Here is a 20,620-nt window from a genome sequence, read left to right on the forward strand (position 1 = left end):
AAGTTAATTAGCCTACAATGACAGTGTAGTAATGTGGAGGAGGGAGGAGGAAAGTAATTTAAAACAACAGTAGATTTTTATGAAATTTGGCACTCATGTTTTTATATTCTACAAATTATTCCAACACAATTCTTATTAGGCCTACTAACTACAGGCTGATCTCCAAGGGGGAGAGAGAAGTAACCACATTGGAACAATCAGGACAATTTTTATGAAGTATAGTATACATGTTTCTAATGGTCCTACTATTTCACTTAGTTATTAGTCCCCATAAGTTATTTTTAAAAAGTATTCTGTGCATGTTGTACCAAGGAAACCCATTTCCATTGATCTAATTTTCTTCTCTTATGAAAGGATGTCAACAGTAAATAAACAATTAATTTCATTTTATAATAAAATAATATTAAAGGATGAAAAATAAATTTAAAATTAACTTATTTGTCCAGGGGCTCATGTCTCCTTAAAATAATATATAGGACAAAGTAAAATATATTAAACCTAGAAAGATAAGGGGTATTGCAGAATAAGGGGGGAATAGAGTGGCATTAGGAGGTGATACAGTTAATCAAGGATTAGTCAAATGTTAGCAGTTTTATGGGAAGATTGGAAAGGAACATGCATAACAAGTGAATTTCAGATTTGAAATAAAGGAGTTGGAAGATATAAGGAAGTTGATGGGATTAGATTAGAATGTAAAAATAATACTTGGATAATAAACATGCTATAATACATATACAAATAAAATAATACCTGATATGCTTGGTAATAACATCTCATTGAATGATTTCTGTGCGAAGCTTTTGAAAATCTATGTCCAGCAAGAACCATGTGAAAGGCATATTTTCTGTGCATAATTGGTTTATTGTTGCTCAGAAAACAGTAAGCAGCTTGTTCAAGAAGAACAGCACTTCTTAGATCCGAGTCTTCTCCAGACATCCGTATCAACTGCTTAGCTGCTTCACCAAATAACCCACGTGCTTTCAAGCATTCAACACTCAACAGAGTAGCTCTTGTTGCAAACTGATTCATCCTACTCTCAATAAATAATTCATTTAAAGTGGTTGTTAATTTCAGATTTTTTTTTTTAGCACACTAACTTATTAAGATATTATAAAAAAATCACATAGAATTAAGAAATATGAATTTTTTCAATACCTGAAATTTGAGATCATTCAACTTTTGTGTGTAAACATTACAAATAAAATTTTCATAGATTGCATTTATCTGTAAAGATTTTTGTTTTACATACATTCTCATCGAACTGAGCATTTTTATTTTTATACTGTATAATATTGCTATGTTTTAGTACAGGTGAAAATTCAAGAAAATATAAAGAAACATTTACACGATACAAGCTGAATATTCAAAAGTCAATGAACAGATATAGCCAGTTTAAGAATGATTTTAGCTCAGAAGCTTTGATCGAAAATAATTCATGCTACAGCACCCAAAAGATAGCAGAAGTAGTTATGTGCATGCAAGTAAACAACATAAAAAGTTAAAATTGACTAACTGAAACATTGGATCAATAACAGGAAAAAAAAATCAAAACAGTATAACCCTATAAATACTAATGTGGCAGAGATATGAACAGAAAAAGTGTAATTGAATACTTCATCATTATTGGGAGATTTGCAGAGAAATAAAAATAATTACAGGTGAAAAATTAAATACCAGTAATCTATTAATATTTGGCAAACATTACTAAATCAAGAAAGGCAAAGGTCAAAACTTACAAAAGAATTACACTTCAAAACTGTAGGAGAATAATAATAATAAGGAATATGAAAGGCTGTTAAAAAATCATTTGCAATAAATTAATAATGACAGTGAACTTGAATTGTTTTTGGAAAAAAAAAATTGAAGAGAGAATAACCATAGTAGCTACTGAAGGTTGTGGTTTACAAATGGGATAGGGCCCTCTAGTAGAAAGAATAAGTGGTGGAAGAAGTCAAAATAGCAATTAAATAGACAAAAAAATGCCTTAAAAATTAAAATGGAAGATTTTGGCGAAGAGATTCAAATTAAAAATGAAAAACTTTGGTACACAACCAAGGTCCTGAGAATCAAACATTTTAAATCCATTAGAAGTATAAAAGACATAAATAGGGAACCAGCAATAGATAACAAAGAAGTGCTTTAGGTGCCAGAGATATTTCTTATAGGAAGAATTTAATAAAGAACACAATAATAATCTGAATCCTTAAGACTTTAGGAAATGGAGGATGAAAGACTGCCCACAGGATATGAGTACTACCATAGGTGAATATGTGCTTGATAAGGCAGTAAATTATATCAGTATAAGCAAAACCTCAGAATGCACAGGATATCACCAGGGCTAATTAAATTTTGATGAAATGATCACAACAAAGATTAATCAACTCTCTTCTAAGAAGTATCAGACCAGAAAAAGAAACCTAAACATTCGGAAAATAACATTATACCCTTCATTATGATTATCATTCGATGTGTTCTAATCCTTGCAGCACAAACCTGTTCTTGACTGCCCTTTTCCATCCTCCAACACCCGGACTCCTAAGCTCATTCTTTAGTTAACAAATTCTAGGTATACCAATCCTTCATCCGATTCTTCCTCCTTCATCATTTTAGAGACCCTAACAAGTTCCATTCTTTGTACATGTCCCAGTCATCTTCTTTTGGCCCTCTTTATGGTGGTCATAATATCTGCAATCTTTGCCTTATTTCTTATCTAATAAAACTAAACTCCCAGATAATAGTGCCCTGACACTTATACTTAAGAAATCTCTTGAAGTGGTACCTAGCCTCCTCAATGTGTATTTTTCCTCAGTCCTCCTTTGTCGTTACCAAATATTTAGTTTGTTCTTTAGGTATTAAATCCCTAAATTCTATTTCATAATCTTTGCACAACTCAGGTGTTTTCCTAGGAGTATATTGGCTGTTTGTCCTTTATTGTATTTTAGTTTTGTATTTCCTTTATTGTACTTTGTATGTACTTAATTGTAGATATTTCAGGGCAAAATCCATAATGAGACTCACCTAAAACCTTTTCTGTGCTCTTTACAACCCGCTTCATCAGAAAAGTTGACAACACCTGACAAAACTATGCCAACGAAAATACCTATATATGCAATGGGACTAAGAGACCAACAAAAAACTTCCTTTTAAAAAATTTTAATCATAATTATCAAGATATATTTATCATACTCAAAAACAGAATTTATTTGGGGGATAAGAAGATACTTTTAAAACAAAAAAGATTCACTGAATATAAGGAAAACAATATAAATTACACACTTTTTAAACTTTGTATAAACTATTATCGTCTTAAAAAGCCTCATCAATTATAAATCATCTATATAAATCATGAATTATAGATCACTAAATAAAAAATGGTAAAAACATTAATATTTTGTCAGAAGTTAATTAATATGCCAAATCTTAAAATATATCAGATCAACAAGGAAAATTTTAGTAGATTATTGTTTTTCTGATTGAATAAAAGTTAATATGGGTACAAAAAATAAAATGGGAATATGAAATTATACTATTTAAATTATACCTGCATGAATTTTGATAAGTCATTATACTTTCTTCAGCGTATTCAACAACTTTTCTGGAGAGTGGTTCAGAATTAGACATGAAAGCTGACAATGCTGCCATCTCTAGAGCTCCAGCATAATGCAACCAGGCCCCATCGGCTCCAAAATCTCTTTTGGCACTATGATAAGCCGTAAAGGCTAGAGAATATAGGCCAACCATAAAGCATAAATCTCCCAGCTTTCTAAGTTGCAGCTCATGAGAATCAGAAGAATATCTATAATATAAGATATATTATACATCTGAAAATTGGTATTACATTAACCCAAAGATTTCATAGGTGAAGATACAACCTAAGGATTTATTTATATTATATATGTTTATTTGTTCAATGTTATTACTAGTGTGCTAAATGGTATAGTGACCCAGTGTATTTGCACAGCATTACTTAATAAAGTATTTGTCATTTTGTCAAATGAATGACTAGGAAGAGCCAGGGGAGAAATTTTGGCTGGTATGAAGGAGGTTTTTTTTTTTTTTTTTAAATAATACTTTTTATTTATTGATAGATATTACAATCTGCCACACAATTGTGGGCAATAAGTAATAGTGATGAATGATCTCATACATAATAAAATAAAAAAAAAAAAAAAGTCTCTTAAAATATATACAAACAAAAGAATAAACAAAATGAACATAATCAAACTATCTGTATGAAAAATAAATAAATAAAATAACATAATGATAAAATAATATATTTACACTCTAATATACAATCGACCTGAGGATCCCTGAGCCCACTCTATACCCCACGTGTGAGGGGTAGAGCAGAGCTCAAAAGATCCCAGCGCATCCCTCTCGCCGCATCACTGGTAGTGAGTCAGTGGAGGCTGAGCAAGTGCGCTAAAGCCGCAAACACTCAACTTGAGTGGAGAATCTGACCAATGCCAGAATTCCAATTGTCCATTTTTATTTTAGTCTCTTGGGCACTACCGTTTCAACCTTCTAGGTGGGCTGTAGGGATGAGTGAAACTAGATAAGGTTTGAACCAAAGGATTAGGATGATTGGAAAGGTTTATATGGAATTTTGAGAATTTGGTTGATATGAGGTCAAAGACAAAAGGGATATGAAGGTCATGGTGTAATGTTCTGATGGAAACGTAGTAGGGTGCATTAACTATGGTTCGAAGGACTTTGGATTGAAAGGATTGGATACGTTTGATGTTCGACGGTTTAGCTGTTCCCCAAAGTTCAAGTCCGTAGGTCCAGATAGGTCGGAGTATAGTCTTATAAATTAGAAGTTTATTTTCTAGTGAGAGATGAGAGGTCCAGCTGAGCAGTCGGTATAGTTGGCTGAATCGTCTGTTGAGTTCTTGTCTTTTGAGTCTAGTATGTTGGTTCCAAGTGAGACTTTTGTCCAAAATGAATCCAAGGTATCGCACTGTGTCGGATCTGGGTAGAGGTATATTATTAAGAGTAACAGGTGGACAGAAGCTGCGTCGGAGAGTAAAAGTCACATGGGTGCATTTTGATACATTGACTTTTATCCACCGTTGGTTGCACCATTGCTCAATCTGAGTGAGGTGTGTTTGGAGATTAGATGAGGCTGTTACAGGATCAGAATGGGAGGATAGGATAGGTGCATCATCAGCAAATGTTGCCATGAATGTGTCTGGAGTGATGGGAATGTCAGCAGTGAAGAGGATGTAGAGGACAGGACCCAGGACACTGCCTTGGGGAACCCCTGCCTCGATGGGGTAGATATTTGAGTACTCAGAACCAATGTGAACTCGAAAGGAACGATCTGAGAGGTAGGAGCGGTATAAGGTTTGGGGTAATAAGGATTTGAGCCTGAATTGAAGGAGCTATTATTATATTAATAGCTATTAATTGAGAGGATTGGCAAATCTGGCTTAATCTACCTCTACATAGAAAAGCACTAAGGGTGGTAGACAAAGAAGAAGAAGAGTTGCCTAATATTTCATGAGGAATATTAATGAAAAAATCTTATTAAGGAAGAAAATCCATTACACCATTCATAATGTATTATATAATAACATTTACAGTAACTTTTTATAAGAAATAAATGAAAAATTAATTAATAGACACAAAATTTGTAACTGCTTTATATATATATTTAAAAAAAGAAAATTATTATTTTCAAAAATATCCCATCAAACAGTGGTGATTTAATTTAAAAAAGTATGCATAAATATAATTTAATTGGAATTAAATAAAATTATAGATTAAGTACAGATTTTTATATTCAAGTTTAAACACAATCACTACTCACTGAAATAAAATTGTTTATTTAAAAATAATTCAGTATAAAAAATATAAATTTACATAAATCATCACTGGTAATATGTAGAATAAGTTGGAGACATAAAACAATTAAAATAAATCAATAAAACTTACGCAATAGCTGTTGGAGAGATGTGATTCCCAGGAGTTCCTGGTTTGTTGGAACCAAACCATCTCTTTGTAGCACTAAATAGTGATCTGCTAACACCTTTCTTGTTAGATATCTAAAATTAAAGGTGTTTGTATTAATACAACTAGTCCATATACTTATGTCAGGTTCCATTCCTTGGATACTGACTGAAGTCAAGGCCTTCTTGACTAAAATGTTTACACACACATAAAACTATATTTTATAACCTTTGGTTAATCCATAGTCTTCTATATAGTGTACACTCAATTTAGATAGCTTTATTTGTCATTATAATTTTTTTTAATGACCTGGTTCAATACAAAAAATCAATTTTTTTTTCAAGTTATTGAACTTTGAATTCAAGTGATGTAAAATCAGGTGATGCGACACAGAGACTAACTGTATTACACTGAATTTATGATGTTGAATACAATAACTGTTATAATGGTAAACAAACATAATAATCTTTAGCTTTAAAAAAAAACAAGTATTAAAAATAAGAAGTGAAGAAGAAATATAGCTGTTGGCCAAGAAACAGTATTTCCTTACCAAGGTTGAAACCAAGACAACCTTCATGGGTTGTAGTGGCACAGATTTCTTTTTTCTTTATGTGATTATAACATAAAGCTATAAATATAAACTATGATAGATTAATACTTAAGCTCCACCATCCATTATTTGACAGATACTTGAAGATTTTCCAACGTATTAGCCACCAACACTTCATCATCCAAATATATTATAGCTAAAGCTAAAAAAAACATTTTTCCAATTTTCTAACTTTGTTTTTGGAGCTATCCGTTTACACAGACATTGTGGTACACATGAAATTATAAACAATAATGCATTTAGGTTATTTCTTTGTTTAAGCCTCTATATTACCGAAACAGTTTTGTTCCTGGCCATTAAGCCTAATAGTGCCTTCTAGGTCTTAATATATTATCATGATAAACTCAATCAGGTTATGAGGTACTCGCATCATAAATCCATTCACACAGGTATGCCTCTTATTTTTTTTATTATCATTTGCAATGAAAATATACAGTATTGTTGACCTAAATGTAGCTTATTCTTCGCCTGAATTATTTTCAACTGATTATTATAAAATGTTTTCTAAGATAACCAGTAAATAATTATTTTAAAGTAGAGTAAATTTGCTAATATTTGAGCCCTAATCAAGATCATTATGTGCAATATTTTTCTGAGATACAGTTTTTAAAACACCGATATTTTTTTCAAAATGACAAGTAGCAAAAGTTTGTGATTATATTTTGGTTAACATCATGAAAACTACTATTCTTAGGAAAATAATTGTGATGAACTACTTTATGGTACATTTAATGAGCTTAAAATGAAGGCCTTTTAATGTTCAAAATTTTCTTTAAATATTGCTTTTCAAACAAGTTGATTATTAATGAATTATCAAATAATTAATCTTAGGCATTTTTATTCCTACAGTGTAGCTTATGGATATTATTACACAATTTTGGCATTTTGCTGCATTCATTGAATATTTTTTGTCATATTTTGACAAAAGTTTGATATCATAGGAACTATTTGAAATAAGATGTCTGTTATGGTGTCTGAAACTAGCTAAATACACCATTAAATAGTTCATATAGAAAATCCCTATATGATATTTGCCAAAATGAATCCACATAGTGATTTCTCATTGTTTGGTAAAAATATTGGTAAGTCAATTATTATCCGCAATATAGTTATAAAATTTTATTGTAATTAAATAAGCAACTTATAAGTACATCATTTTTTGACATAGACCCCTTGCTTTTCAACAAACTAGGTCCATTGTTGTATAAGCTTCATGATGCCCTCATAAAAGAAGATTTTCGGTTGAGCTGAGAGCGAGGAATGCACTACTATTGGTAGCAGTGGCATGTGTAACCCTAGCTCACAACCCCACTGTTGCCAAACCCTGTATGCCAGGAATGGTGAGGAAGGGGAAATAAAAAAATAAAGCTAAAGCCTGCAATTCGAAGCAAACACTGAGGACTGCTGTCAATAGGTGTTGTGTTGTTGCACGACAATGCCCGTCCGCGTACTGCTCCCAACACTGCTGAAAAGCTCCAGAAACTTAATTTTGAAGTACTGGCTCATCCTCCATAGTCCTGATCTTGCCCCTTCTGACTGTGACTTGTTTGGTTCATTCAAAGGAGCATTAAGAGGCCGTCGATTTACCTTGTTCAAAGCAATGAAAGAAGCTGTGCATTCCTGGCTCGCAGCTCAACCGAACACTTTCTTTTATGAGGGCATCATGAAGCTTGTACAACGATGGACCAAGTGCGTTGAAAAGCAAGGGTACTATGTCAAAAAATGATGTACTTGTCAATTTCCTATTTGATTACAATAAAATTTTATAACTATATTGCGGATAATAATTAACTTATCCTCATATTCTAGTAAATAAAGGTGTATCCAGAAAACATAAAAAGTTCTATCAGAGTTTATATCAAAGTAGTTTATAATGAATATTTTCTTAAGAATAGTAGTTTTCATAATATTTGCTAAAATAAGTTCATAAAATGATTTTTTCTCTTTATAGTAAAAGCTTTTTTTTATTCCATTACTTAGTTGTATACAACATTTATGCACTGCCAATGATGGATAAACCAGCCAATTGAGTGAAATCTGCTCTGCCTACCTTTATTGTGGATTGGTAGTATGTTATTTTCTCAATTCTTGGACTTGGAGGTTGGAATACCCTTCTGGAAAACACCCAATCTAGAAAGGGTAATTTGTTCAGGAGATAAACCTGGCGGTTACAGTAAAGTATGGTCACTGACCAATCAAATGCCCTATCCATCAAGTGATTCAAGTATACCTTCATAAAAATTGAATTACTACTCAATGTCAATAAGCCTAAACGGTATTCAGACCAGTATACCAGGTAATTTTAGATTCAAAGTTTTCTGGTTTACTCTTAGCAAATATTTTATCATGAAATTTCAAATAACTGTCCTTGTATTGCGCAGGATTAAAATAATATTTTCATTTCACTTTATTCTCCCATTAAAGTTTCTTTTAATTAACACCATAATTTAAACTCTTTAACTGAAATCCAAATCAATGAACTATTTGATATACATATATTGCAAGTATTTAAATTTTTTTAACAATCCTGTAGTGTCCCTTACTTTAAATGAATCTTTTTTGAACCATCTTTGACTATTCCTTCAGAAGAAAAATGCTGATAAAAGGCTTTCTTCAGATGGTTGTTTAGAGTAACATAAAAAATAATAATGTAACATTACTCTTGATTCTTGATCTCCTCACTCTTCGTTCATCCATCCACTCATCAAACACCAGATCCCAACCGACTGATTTATACATGCCCTCCTATAGAACTGCCTTCTTCAGCAAATCTTTCGTCATACTTGCAACCTACTTCTGGAATTCTCTTCCCATCTCCATTCGCCAATCCTTATCCATTCTTTCTTTTAAACAACACCTACTCCTCCACTTATTGCATAACCAAACCTCCCTTCATTGTGAACAATATAAATAGGCATATATTGATTAAAATTATAAACAGTAGCTAAGCCAAATCTCAATTTCATTTCGTCTTGCTTACTGGAAACTTTTAAATGCTTGCCAGAAAAAAATCATAATTTATGAACCATGTATATATTCTTAGGCGACATATGTCCCAGAATAAAATTATTTTTTCATTTTATTTACTTTCTGAAAATGTTTCTTCAAGTCAATGATATGATAGTTGTACTACCACTCACCAAATACTTACAAGAACCTTTTGAATATGACAGACAGAACAAAATATTCACTAACTGATCTCTGTTTTCGAACCTACCTAAGCAGATGGTAAATATCTATGTTACACATCATTATCTATGCAAATTTCCCCCCTCATTGTATATTTTTTAATTCTACCATGATTTCAGATATTTTTTAACATCACCAGAGACAACCAAGAGGTGCAAATGGAACCTTTGTATACTACTTTTTCAGTTTATAAAACACATTATTAAAAAACAAAAAAAGCTTTGCTAAACAAAAATATTATCACCATATCCAAGATTAAAAAGTAATTTTTAAATGAAAAAGAAATGGATAACAGGAAGTATAAGCTTGATAAAAGATATTAATAGTGATTTAAATATCTAGATGACATTTTAAACAACTTGAGAGCAACACTTAGTGTTTTAATTATATCATTTAAACAGGGATTGGGCCATTGGTGTGAGATAAGGGTAATTTATTTCTTAAATAATTGGAAGTACAGTCATAAAGTAACCTTAATCTAATACTAAAATATGATTTAGACTTATAAAATTTGAAATACCTGATCACTAAGTTGATGTATGAGTTGCTCAAAATGAGGAATAAGGGCCTTTACACAAAAATCGTTAATAACTTGTTTAATCCTTTCAATATCTTCTGAACTTAAAAGTTTTCCATGTTCAGGAACATGATTTTTTTCTGACTCAGAAATCTAGAAGTAGTGATTATAAATTAACTATAAATGTAAAAAATAGCTGATTTATAAATTCAATTATAGGATTGAAAGATTTTTTAATTTTATTTATTTAATCTCTTTTTTTGCAACAAATTTCTTGGGCTGCCATCTTAACACTTAGTCTTTTTTTCCAAAAGTGCTTCAGAAGACTAAGAATGACAACTTTTTCCTCTAAATTTTTGATTAAATTAATAAAACAAATAATGACAATAATGAAAGGTAGAGAGTCAGTATACATAATCAAATAAAGGATTGGTCAAAATAAACAACAATATATGCAATGTTCAGAGTCGAATATGAATTAATGCATAAAATAATTAATTCTTTTGTTTTTATATATCTGCTGGTAAAAATTGTAAGAGATGAGTATTTTGTTGAGGTGAATAAAAACAATTTATGAGGACAAAAGACAGTTTCAGGTTAGACCCAGTCAAGCATAACTGTCTATTAGCATTAATTTGCTTTCCCTGATTTTCACTATGCAGTCAAAAATTTCAAGAGAATTCACCGGGGAAAGATATTTGTTATCAAATGGACCATAAACGTCCTTCTTTCAAGAATATTAGGTTGAATAAGGAGATTCCAGTTGTAACAACAATGGGATTCACATGCAAAATAGAATTTTCTAATAATCTAAAACATTTCACAGGAACAAATTTAGAGCTTCTTATTAACATAACAGATAAAAATTAACACAACAACAGGGAAGATGCTGGTTGAACTCTTTCTTGGCTGAGAACTTTGAATAAAAATATACTTTCTGCCTTATTTGACATTAAATTATAGTTAATAAGAAGTCACAGAAGACGTGCTTAGCTGTGAGACAGCTATTTGCTCGAAATTTAAGGATCATTAAAACCCCTCAGGAAAGCTGTTATCAAATAGTAAAACAGCAATCTTATTTTTACTGTTTTTATTTTATTTTTTGTTATTGTTGGAAAACAGGGGTAATTTCTTATAACTGAATCTTTATCCTATACCATTTAATTCTTGATGTAAAATGAAACTAAGCTTCCCTCTAAAACAATACTCACATAATCTAATGTATTTGGCAAATTTCCATCACCAACAGGGCTAAGAGGGTGTATAATGACAGGAGTAGATGGTGGTGATTTTTCTCCTGCTTCCTCAGCAGCCTCAACACCTTGAGCTTGTTCCTGACTTAGACCACTATCATCATCCTGAAGAAAAACAAAGAAAAATAATGAAATGTTCAAAGGTTGAAAGAAAAAAGTTTTCCAAAAAAAATTTAGTAATCAATGATTAACTGTGTCATACCAAAATGATGTTTTGCAATTATGTAAGCTAGATTGGAATCTTAAGTTTTTTTTTTTATGAATTAAGAGTATAATTGTAGATATAATTGACTTTTTATGGTAAATTTCATTATGCAAATTTTATAGAGCAGTAGTATATTAGTACATTGGAAACTGATCAAGCTCCGTGAATATTTCCTAGATAGTATGTAGTCTGCACAAAATTTTCTAAAATTATTTACTTATCAGTTGTGGTATACACATTGTCAATTTATATAATATGTACGTTGTCAATTTGTTTTTACAATGAAAATAAATTTAAATGATTATTAAACTGACTTCTGAGAATATAAAATTAATTAATTAAACTAGTTAAAAGGTCTTACCTTGTAATCAATGAATGATGAAATATGTTGTGCCCATGGGTCTGGTATCTGAGGCACTCCATCCCCAGGAGCTTGAGAATTGATTGAAAGAAGAAAACATTTATTGATTCCATATGTTACCTTCATGGCTTCGAAAACGGACACATCCCTAATAATTAAAAGTAAAATACATGCACTATTATGAATACAAATTGAACTAGAAATATTCTAAAGAAAAGATTAAATATACAAAGTACTTACAGAGCTCCAACTGAATTGTCATGGAGGTAAAGAAAAGCAGTAAAAATCAGAGACTGACCAAACCATTTTGGTAGTTTGTTAGGACCAGGAGTTATATGACCTTGTAATATCTCCAACAATTCTTCTAACTTTTCCAAGGGATTGGAATCCAAAGATGATATAACAATTAAACCTAGTTTAGAAAGATAAGAATAGTATCCTTGGCTCAATATTTAAATATAGATTAAAATTAGTAATATATAGATTAGTAGAGAAGCATGATCCATCCACAAAACTATTAGAAGAGCTAGTCTCTCTTTACTGAGCAGTTAATGAGTGCTTAAGGAAAAAATGGAAGCAGCTCAGGTAGTTTAATCACTTATACTGTTTAATTTACAACATGGACAAGTGAATAAAAAATTGATTCTTCTGAAATAATCATACTTTCAAATGGTTCACCTAGAAGAATCAAAATTGACTTGGAGATTCCTGACATTGCATGCCTAAATGTCAGTTGATTCTCTATTCAGACGAGTTTAAGAATTGGAAGTGGTGTTTTGACCTGTTCAACACAATAGGACAAAAATGCATGTTGGCCAAATGTCAGACTAGTAGTCTGAAATCTTGAACAAAAGCTCTATTGTAGCATAGTTTTACGAAAAGGGCCTCCTCCATGAGAGTATTGACCAGTAGTTGTTCTGTGGTATTGCAATCAGGGTCTTCTAATAACTATTTGAGCGCAACCAAGTATAGAGCCAACATCACACTGAGAATGACCAAACTCTATGAGAACCAAAACCCGTCTTACTGCTACATCGGAAAGTCTTTGCAAAGATATTTTAAAAAGCTGACTAGGGCACTAGCTAAGTCAGTACTGAAAGACAGATATTTATTTCTATAGGGGGTTGAATTAAAAATAATTTCCAATAACATAGGCAGGGTAAGTTTTTTTTTTGGGGGGGGGGAGGGGTTTATTTTTCCTCATAGTAACTAAGGTTAAGATAAAGATTGTGGATAAGTCATATAAACAGTTTATTTTAAACAAGAAAACAATTCAACTCATTGTGGGACAATAAAATAAATATCTACATTTTTGTAAGTGGTCCAATTCAATTTGTGAGCAGTTTACATGGCTCATTCGAATTGCTTCAAGTTTTTGTCATTTGGTTTGCAAGCATAATTATAATTAAGAAATTAAGGATACAGCCAATAAAGTGTTTAGTGAATTCATGTTCAGATGGATACTGTACTTGAAGGAAAGTATCTCTCCATGCTTCAAACCATGGTGCTGAAACTGGAACATCCATTGAATCATCACCTAAAAATTAAAAACATATTAGAAAAAGTACAAAAATAAAACGCAGTTAATAAATGTTGAATTGTTTCCCCTTTATCTTACATGAAGCCCCAAAGAATTAAATATTCTAATTTGGCTGTAAAGCCAGCATACAGATAGCAAAGAGTAAGTGTAAAGACAGCATCATTTTTATTGTTTTAACAAACAAAATTTTGGGTAGAACTAATATATTTTTTTGGATTCTAGACCTCTTGAAATGTAAAATCTCAAAATTTGAAGGGGTGTTATTTATTATTATTTTTTTTTTTTTGTTGATTACAAAGGTTCATTATTGAAAATGATGAACCAAAACTAAGTCCAATGCAATGTATGTTTGCAATTTTAATTTTTTTCTAGAAAATTTTTGAGAACATTATAGTTAAAAGCTTATAATTTTCATCTATCTTCATAAATGGCTGTAAGTAAGATCTAATCAATCACTATTTCAAAACAAAAAAGCGGACAGTAATGACGAGTTCAAGCCAATTATTACCTGAAACATATTTGATTTTCTTACCAACTATAAATTTTGTTGTCCTGTCTGTAAAATTGGAGCTGATTGAATGGTTGAAATATGATCGAGCTACAGTTGGAGGTGGGGGTCTGGCATTTATGTCACAAAAAGCTATTCTAAGATTTCGAATAGGAATATGAAAACCAGAAGTGGTGTCTTTCACTGTACCTAAAAAGTAATATATTAATTATTTTATGCATTAAATAAAATATAGAGAGCTGCAATGAACAGATAATCAAGATTAGAGAAAATAGATTATAAAATTTTAAGATATATCTAGTTCATGAATTGTTGCTACATTAAATTTCATTAAACTATCTTAATAAAAAATCATTAGTGGCAGGATATAACTTAAAACATGAATAAATATATTCCAAGCTATTGATGATTCCAGGGAGTAATCGGTAAAAGCAAAATACTCAATATAAAAATAACAATGAATACATAATAGGATTATGATTATTGTTTAATTATGTTTTCAAGATGGTTTAGACTAAATTGATAAAATACTAAAATCGACCAAACAAATAATTAGTCAATCATGAAACAAGAAAGCATTTAACCAGATGAAGTTATTTTTACTAAGCACTCAGAATTGGGATTAAAGTGAATTGGCAACCTCTTATTATTTGTTTTGCTTTTTATTTATTTAACAGTTAATCGTTTTTTTCACAATCAATCGCTTTTATTTCGCCACAGAAATAAAAGTTGACCCTCCCAAGCTAGATTCGAACCAGTGCTGTTGCATTCACACCAACTCTGGTGCAAGCAATGTCAGTCCTTTCTTCCACTTTGCTTCCAGATTCAATAGAACCAAGGTCTATTAGGATTCTTGTAGCTTGAAGTAATGAGTCTTACTTGGCTCGGTAATGTGTAGAACTAAACCACATAGGTATTGTTTTCTCGAGAACACCACTATTTGAGAATTCTATACAAATACATCCACCTGCATTCCTGATTGTATCCAGACTCAATCAAATGCTTTTTCCATATTTATCTAAACAGTATCTTCACAATTTCAGAAACCCTCCTCAATTTCCTGAGTTATATGTATGACTTGACCTTCAGTAAATCTATAATTTCTAAACCTTGCTTCCTCTGGAGCTATCAGATTACATCTAATAGCTTTTCTAAGAACCATATGTCTTTTTATGAAAAGCTTCTCGATGAGCTTAATAGGCATGAAACTGGAGAGCTTGTGCTTTGGTTTTCGGTTTTCAGAATGGAAATCACAGAAACATTTTCTTCTAATTTTGAATGTGAATAACACAAAATTTTATCAAGAACTGCTTTAAGAAGAGTGGAAAGCAGACAAGAGTAGTTTTTTTTTCTAAATCAAATGAGGACAGTGATTTAACCAATCAAGGATTAAGAAATTGAAGGAACTCAAGATAATTGACAGTATTTGAGTATTTCGTGATGGTAATGACTAGAGATTGGATTTTTGTGTAATTGAATCTTTTGTTCCCAAGCTTCAAATTTAGCCAAAATTCGACAGATATTCCAATCATGTAAAGAACATTCTACATTACAAATATAAAAAGTAATAAGTATATAGATAATAGATATAGAAGTAATAAATATATATATTTTAAAAAAAGCAATAAATATAAAATTATAAAGGTATATAAAAACAATGTACATATAAATTGTGCAATATATGCATGCCCTCCCTTGAAACAGCAACATCTTGATTACTTATCATGCATTTGATGGTGGACGATTCCCAGGGAGTCCAGGATTACATCTTAAACCATTTTTGCTACGTATATCCACACCAAGTTCCTCCATGAAGCTCCTTGTTCTGCTTCGTACAGTTCTAGAAGCTCTGAACCAGATGCCTCTCACATAGAAGTCTCTTTTTCCGAAGCCCTCATGGAACTTTTCCTTAAGGAATGGGATACATTTATTATATATTTCTTTCATTTCTCTTTCTACTCTGTTTGACTGGTCAAAGTTACTTTCATATCTCACTGTGTGATCCTGAATAATGCTGATTAACCTGTCTTAGGAAAAGCAACAATATCACCTTATCGCTTAGATCCATCTGTATCTAGAAAGTGGACCTCGTAGAAGCAGACTAAATCCCTTTTTTTAAAGAGCTTCATCAATTCATGCTTTACTCTGAGGTATCAGTGTGTTACGAGGAGGGAGTAGTTGGAATATTTACCCAGCACATATGCTGATGTTTCAGGCTCTCTGTTGCATTTACGACAAGGGGCCCATCTTCTCTAACCTGTCTGCTGACACCTGGGACTCCAAGCAGGGGTGCATAATTGATGTTCAATTTCAGGGCATTGGACAATTTAGAACCTGTTTGTCATAGAAAAACTTATTTGATTTAGGAGTCGCAATGAAAATGTGTACTCCAATGCCCAGCCACATGCAATTGGCCCATTGGTCAAACACATGTAGTGACAGCCGTAGAGCGTTTTTCAATTTTTTATCTGCATGAAGATCCAATTAATAATAAGGCTGAAATTCCCTCAAAAAATCTGATAATTCTAATTGGCAGGGTAAAAAGGAAAAGTTATAAAACTTCATCCAAACAGACTTATAGAAATGGCAAATCTAATGTTTGGAGTTTAATTTTAGAATTTAATATTTTAAATATTCCTTTCTACATAGCAACTTGGTTGATTTTCCTGAATTTTAAAATTGAGATTTACAGCCTCGATAATAAGAAAAAATCTTCAAATATAGTAAACTACCAATTAACTCTTTAATTATGGACAATGGAGGTTTTTAATCAAGGAATTAAAATTCAATTTTTTTGTGCTCACACAAATCTGGTAAGTATTTATTGAGTTTATTTTGTTTGAAACAAGATTAGATAAGCTTTTCATGTACATATTAATATTACAAATTATATAATAAAGTTAATATTTATAGGATTTATTTGTTTTATAGACAATTTTACACTTTTGGGTTCTTACTGCAAGTCTTAGCACATTTTGGGTTTCATAATGTCTGTAAATTGATATTAAATAACTACTCAAAACAAGCCTTAGTATAAATTATCAGTTTAATCAATTTATTTTAATGCTTCTAGTTTTCGATAACATGTAGAAAATTCCTAAGACAGGGAATCCTCCTAGTGGCGATTGAGATCAATTGGTACTTATTTCATTGAAAAATGAATAACCATACCATGAATGAAGATTAGGTAGAAGTAAACAAACACTTAGTTTGTACTAGTGATCTAAATCAGGCCTAATAATAATCAATTAAATGTAACATGACAATTAATTAAAATTGCATGATAACTTAACAATAAATGCAAATAATTTAATATAAAGAAATGAATTATCTTTCTCAAAATAGGTAATTCTTTGAGTTACTTACTTTCCACGGTAGTTTTTGAAAAGGGTTTAATTAACTGAATAAAATTTAAATTATTTTTTTTACAAACATCATCAACCCCAGGTGTATGCATTACGGCTATCATAGGAGGAAAAGCCTCTTTTATAAATTCTTGAGGTGTAGTTTTTACGGGAGACATTGTATTTATTAAGTTTTATTTGTAATATATTGCTAACTTTTGCGTTTAAGCTACGTTATTTTAAAGCTAAAGGGAAACATCTGCTTCGAAATTAACACAAAGTTAGAAAAAGTGATATTTACACCACCGTAACCAAATTATAACAGTAACATAGACTTCCACAACTTAACCTGAGTGTAAACAAGTATCTATCACGTCGCTCAGTAACTACCCATTTGAAATGTGTTATTTTAATGAAGAAGAAAAGTTATAATACATCTTAAAGATAAGAAGATACAGAACTAAAACGAGGGTGGCGCGGTAATGGCTTTAGTAACGGTTACATTGATACTGACAGCTGTCAGTTACCTGTATGGATGACAGTTGGAAAGTTTTATATTTTGCAAAGACAAGTGGAAACATTAACGAAAATGTACACTCATAAAGAAGGGCTATATTTTCCAGTACAAAAAAAGATAAACAATGCAACCTTATAGCTAGGTAACCTTAAATATCGCAGTGGTACCAATAAAACTAAATAAAGGCAGGAAACTATTCTACTACAATAGAAAGAACATTTTCTGTCTTACTTTCAGGATTTGGTTGATAGTTGATAGTACTATCCTCTATCTACGCATGTCCAATAAAGTTGCCCGACAGATATCTGTCGTGAAACCTCAGATTAACCTTAGTAGAAGACAAACAAATTTTTAATTGTGGATCACCTTTTGGGAATTATTATATTTCGATCATATAAGTTCTATAATTATTAATAAATCAATTTTATATTAGGTTACACGGATATTTTACCCAATATAATAAAAAGTCACTTATGGGCTGTTCTAAAAAAATGCCAATTACAGTTTTATTGAAGAATTTCCATTATAAGGGATGTATCTTATCGACATTTGATAGTTTTTATTACGGTCTTCTTATCTATGTTTATAATGTAATATTCTGTACATGACAAAAGAGAAATAGAGCAGTATTTGATAGAGTAAAACAATTTCACATAAACAACACAGCACAATCTCTCTCATATACCCAAAAACATATATTAATTTTAAAGGTCATACTGAACTCTAATGACTGTGTAGTGTTTTATCATTTATATATTTAATAATTTAAATCGTGTGTTAACTGTAGCCTACCTTTTGTCAATATTAACATATGATATAATAGATATAAAGAGAGATAGAGCAATCCAAGTTTAAAGCAGTTTTATATCTCATTTTGGAAATGAAACTCGATATCACAACGTACACGTCTCGTACCATAACATTTATTTATTAATTAATTAAAACATATGATTATGTCTTTCTACGAGGTATTGTTTTCTTTTTATTATATTTTATTGAAAACATATGTATTTTTTTTAACTTCTACTAGATACGCCCATGAAACATCCCCTCTATGTTTGACGTATTTTACAGATTAAACCATTTACTGGTGGCAGTGACAACTCTTTTAGCTTAGGTAGTCTGTAGGACGATCTCTGAAGAGGAACTCGAGACTATAGCACTACATATGCTTTGGAGTAAGTCCTATTCAAAATAAAAGCAATGGTCTACACTGTGACTACTACAGCCACCAAAGCCACAATGGCTCGGGATGAAGAAACTTACCAGCTAACGCGGGAACTACTACTGTTACCAGGCAAACGCCGTATATTAATATTTGTATTATTTCTTGTAAATACTTTAATTTCACAATTGTAACAACTATATAAAATATTGTAATATTTATAAATGTGTCATTTATATTAAAAAAGTTTACAATAGAATCTGCTGATCCACTGAAAGCTAACGTCTTAAACTTAGTATCTCTCGAAAGCATTTAATAGCCCAGAGACTTGAATAGGTGCTGGAAGGTCATATTACTTATACGAAGGAAACGGGGTGATATAGAAAAAATAAATAAATAAAACAAGAGAAAAATCAAACGTCTGTGCAGGTCGGAACAAATCGGAGTGGACCGAATGTTTGTCCGTAGTACTTTGATGGTGGTGACTCTTAGGGCAAGGAACAGCAAAGGGAGGATACCCTGGCCTACCACTAGAGGAAAACCAATCATGTTCTGGCCAACTGACTGTGCCATTACAAACCCTTAAACATCAATATTGTTAGTGGGACATGAAGCGAACGATCCAAGAGACAATAGGAAATTGCGATGTAAGCTTGAGCATTAAATACAACAGGCACTCCCCAAGAGCGACGCAGGAAGACACCTTCCGCGAATGCGCCGTTTACTGATCTGCAGATAGAACTTCACCTGGAAGGTCTAAACATGGATTACGGTGATGAATCTTTTTAGCAAAATGCCCTGGCGCACTCGATCAGAGATACGTTTTTGTTTGGACTCCGATGATGAAAACGAGATTATATGTGGTCGGGAGGGAAAAGGGGAGATCATCAGCAACATTCTGACACTACAGAGGATGTGATATAAGGTGAAGAAGCGAATCGAGAGGGAGAGCCAAACGCGTGGTGCGGCATAATTTAAAAGTCCGGGACAGGGACGATCGAGTACCATTGAGTGGAGACTAACAAGGGTAAACAGTTACAAAAATACGAGGGCCCATTCAGGGTGATTGTGATTAGGAAACACAATGTCGTAACTACTGAAAGTGTCTATGAGACCTTCATTTATATTGCACAGCTGAAGATCCCTATAATACCAGAGACACAATTATGAGTATATATGTTTTTCTTTTTCCTCTGTTTTACAGAGGAATTGTCTATTTGCGCATGCGTGGTGTATAGTGTATGATAAGAATAGTATATAAAATGTCAATAGTTGTTCGTAAATGTAGGTATTTTTTTTACCAGAGGAAATTTGTCATGCAGTATATAATTTTAGTAATTATCATGTAATGAAAGAACTAATGTTTTATTTATTTTAGCCAGAACAGTAGAATCACGTAGATCTTATATTATTGCTTTGCTCAAGGAGCAGAAAGGAGTTTTAGTTAATGTTTTACGAT

At 31.7% G+C, this 20,620-nt stretch overlaps 1 protein-coding gene across 1 annotated transcript in view; it reads right to left on the reverse strand.

Annotated features, from left to right (window-relative positions):
• The window catches only part of l(3)76BDm (trafficking protein particle complex subunit 8 homolog l(3)76BDm), a 41,773-nt gene extending 23,946 nt beyond the window's left edge, over positions 1-17,827 (reverse strand). Inside the window, exons 1-10 of the mRNA XM_014420099.2 lie at positions 17,502-17,827; positions 14,160-14,324; positions 13,511-13,624; positions 12,328-12,499; positions 12,088-12,235; positions 11,480-11,626; positions 10,272-10,421; positions 5,938-6,047; positions 3,542-3,796; positions 751-1,030 (exon numbers count right to left, since the gene is read on the reverse strand). Coding sequence (XP_014275585.1) covers positions 751-1,030; positions 3,542-3,796; positions 5,938-6,047; positions 10,272-10,421; positions 11,480-11,626; positions 12,088-12,235; positions 12,328-12,499; positions 13,511-13,624; positions 14,160-14,324; positions 17,502-17,658 — 1,698 coding nt within the window. The 5' untranslated portion in view covers positions 17,659-17,827. The remainder of the gene's footprint in view (positions 1-750; positions 1,031-3,541; positions 3,797-5,937; positions 6,048-10,271; positions 10,422-11,479; positions 11,627-12,087; positions 12,236-12,327; positions 12,500-13,510; positions 13,625-14,159; positions 14,325-17,501) is intronic.
• Positions 17,828-20,620: the final 2,793 nt, after the last annotated feature.

This window comes from Halyomorpha halys, unplaced genomic scaffold (genome assembly GCF_000696795.3).
Source record: "Halyomorpha halys isolate HHAL.00 unplaced genomic scaffold, Hhal_1.1 Scaffold260.1, whole genome shotgun sequence".
Lineage (NCBI taxonomy): Eukaryota > Metazoa > Arthropoda > Insecta > Hemiptera > Pentatomidae > Halyomorpha > Halyomorpha halys.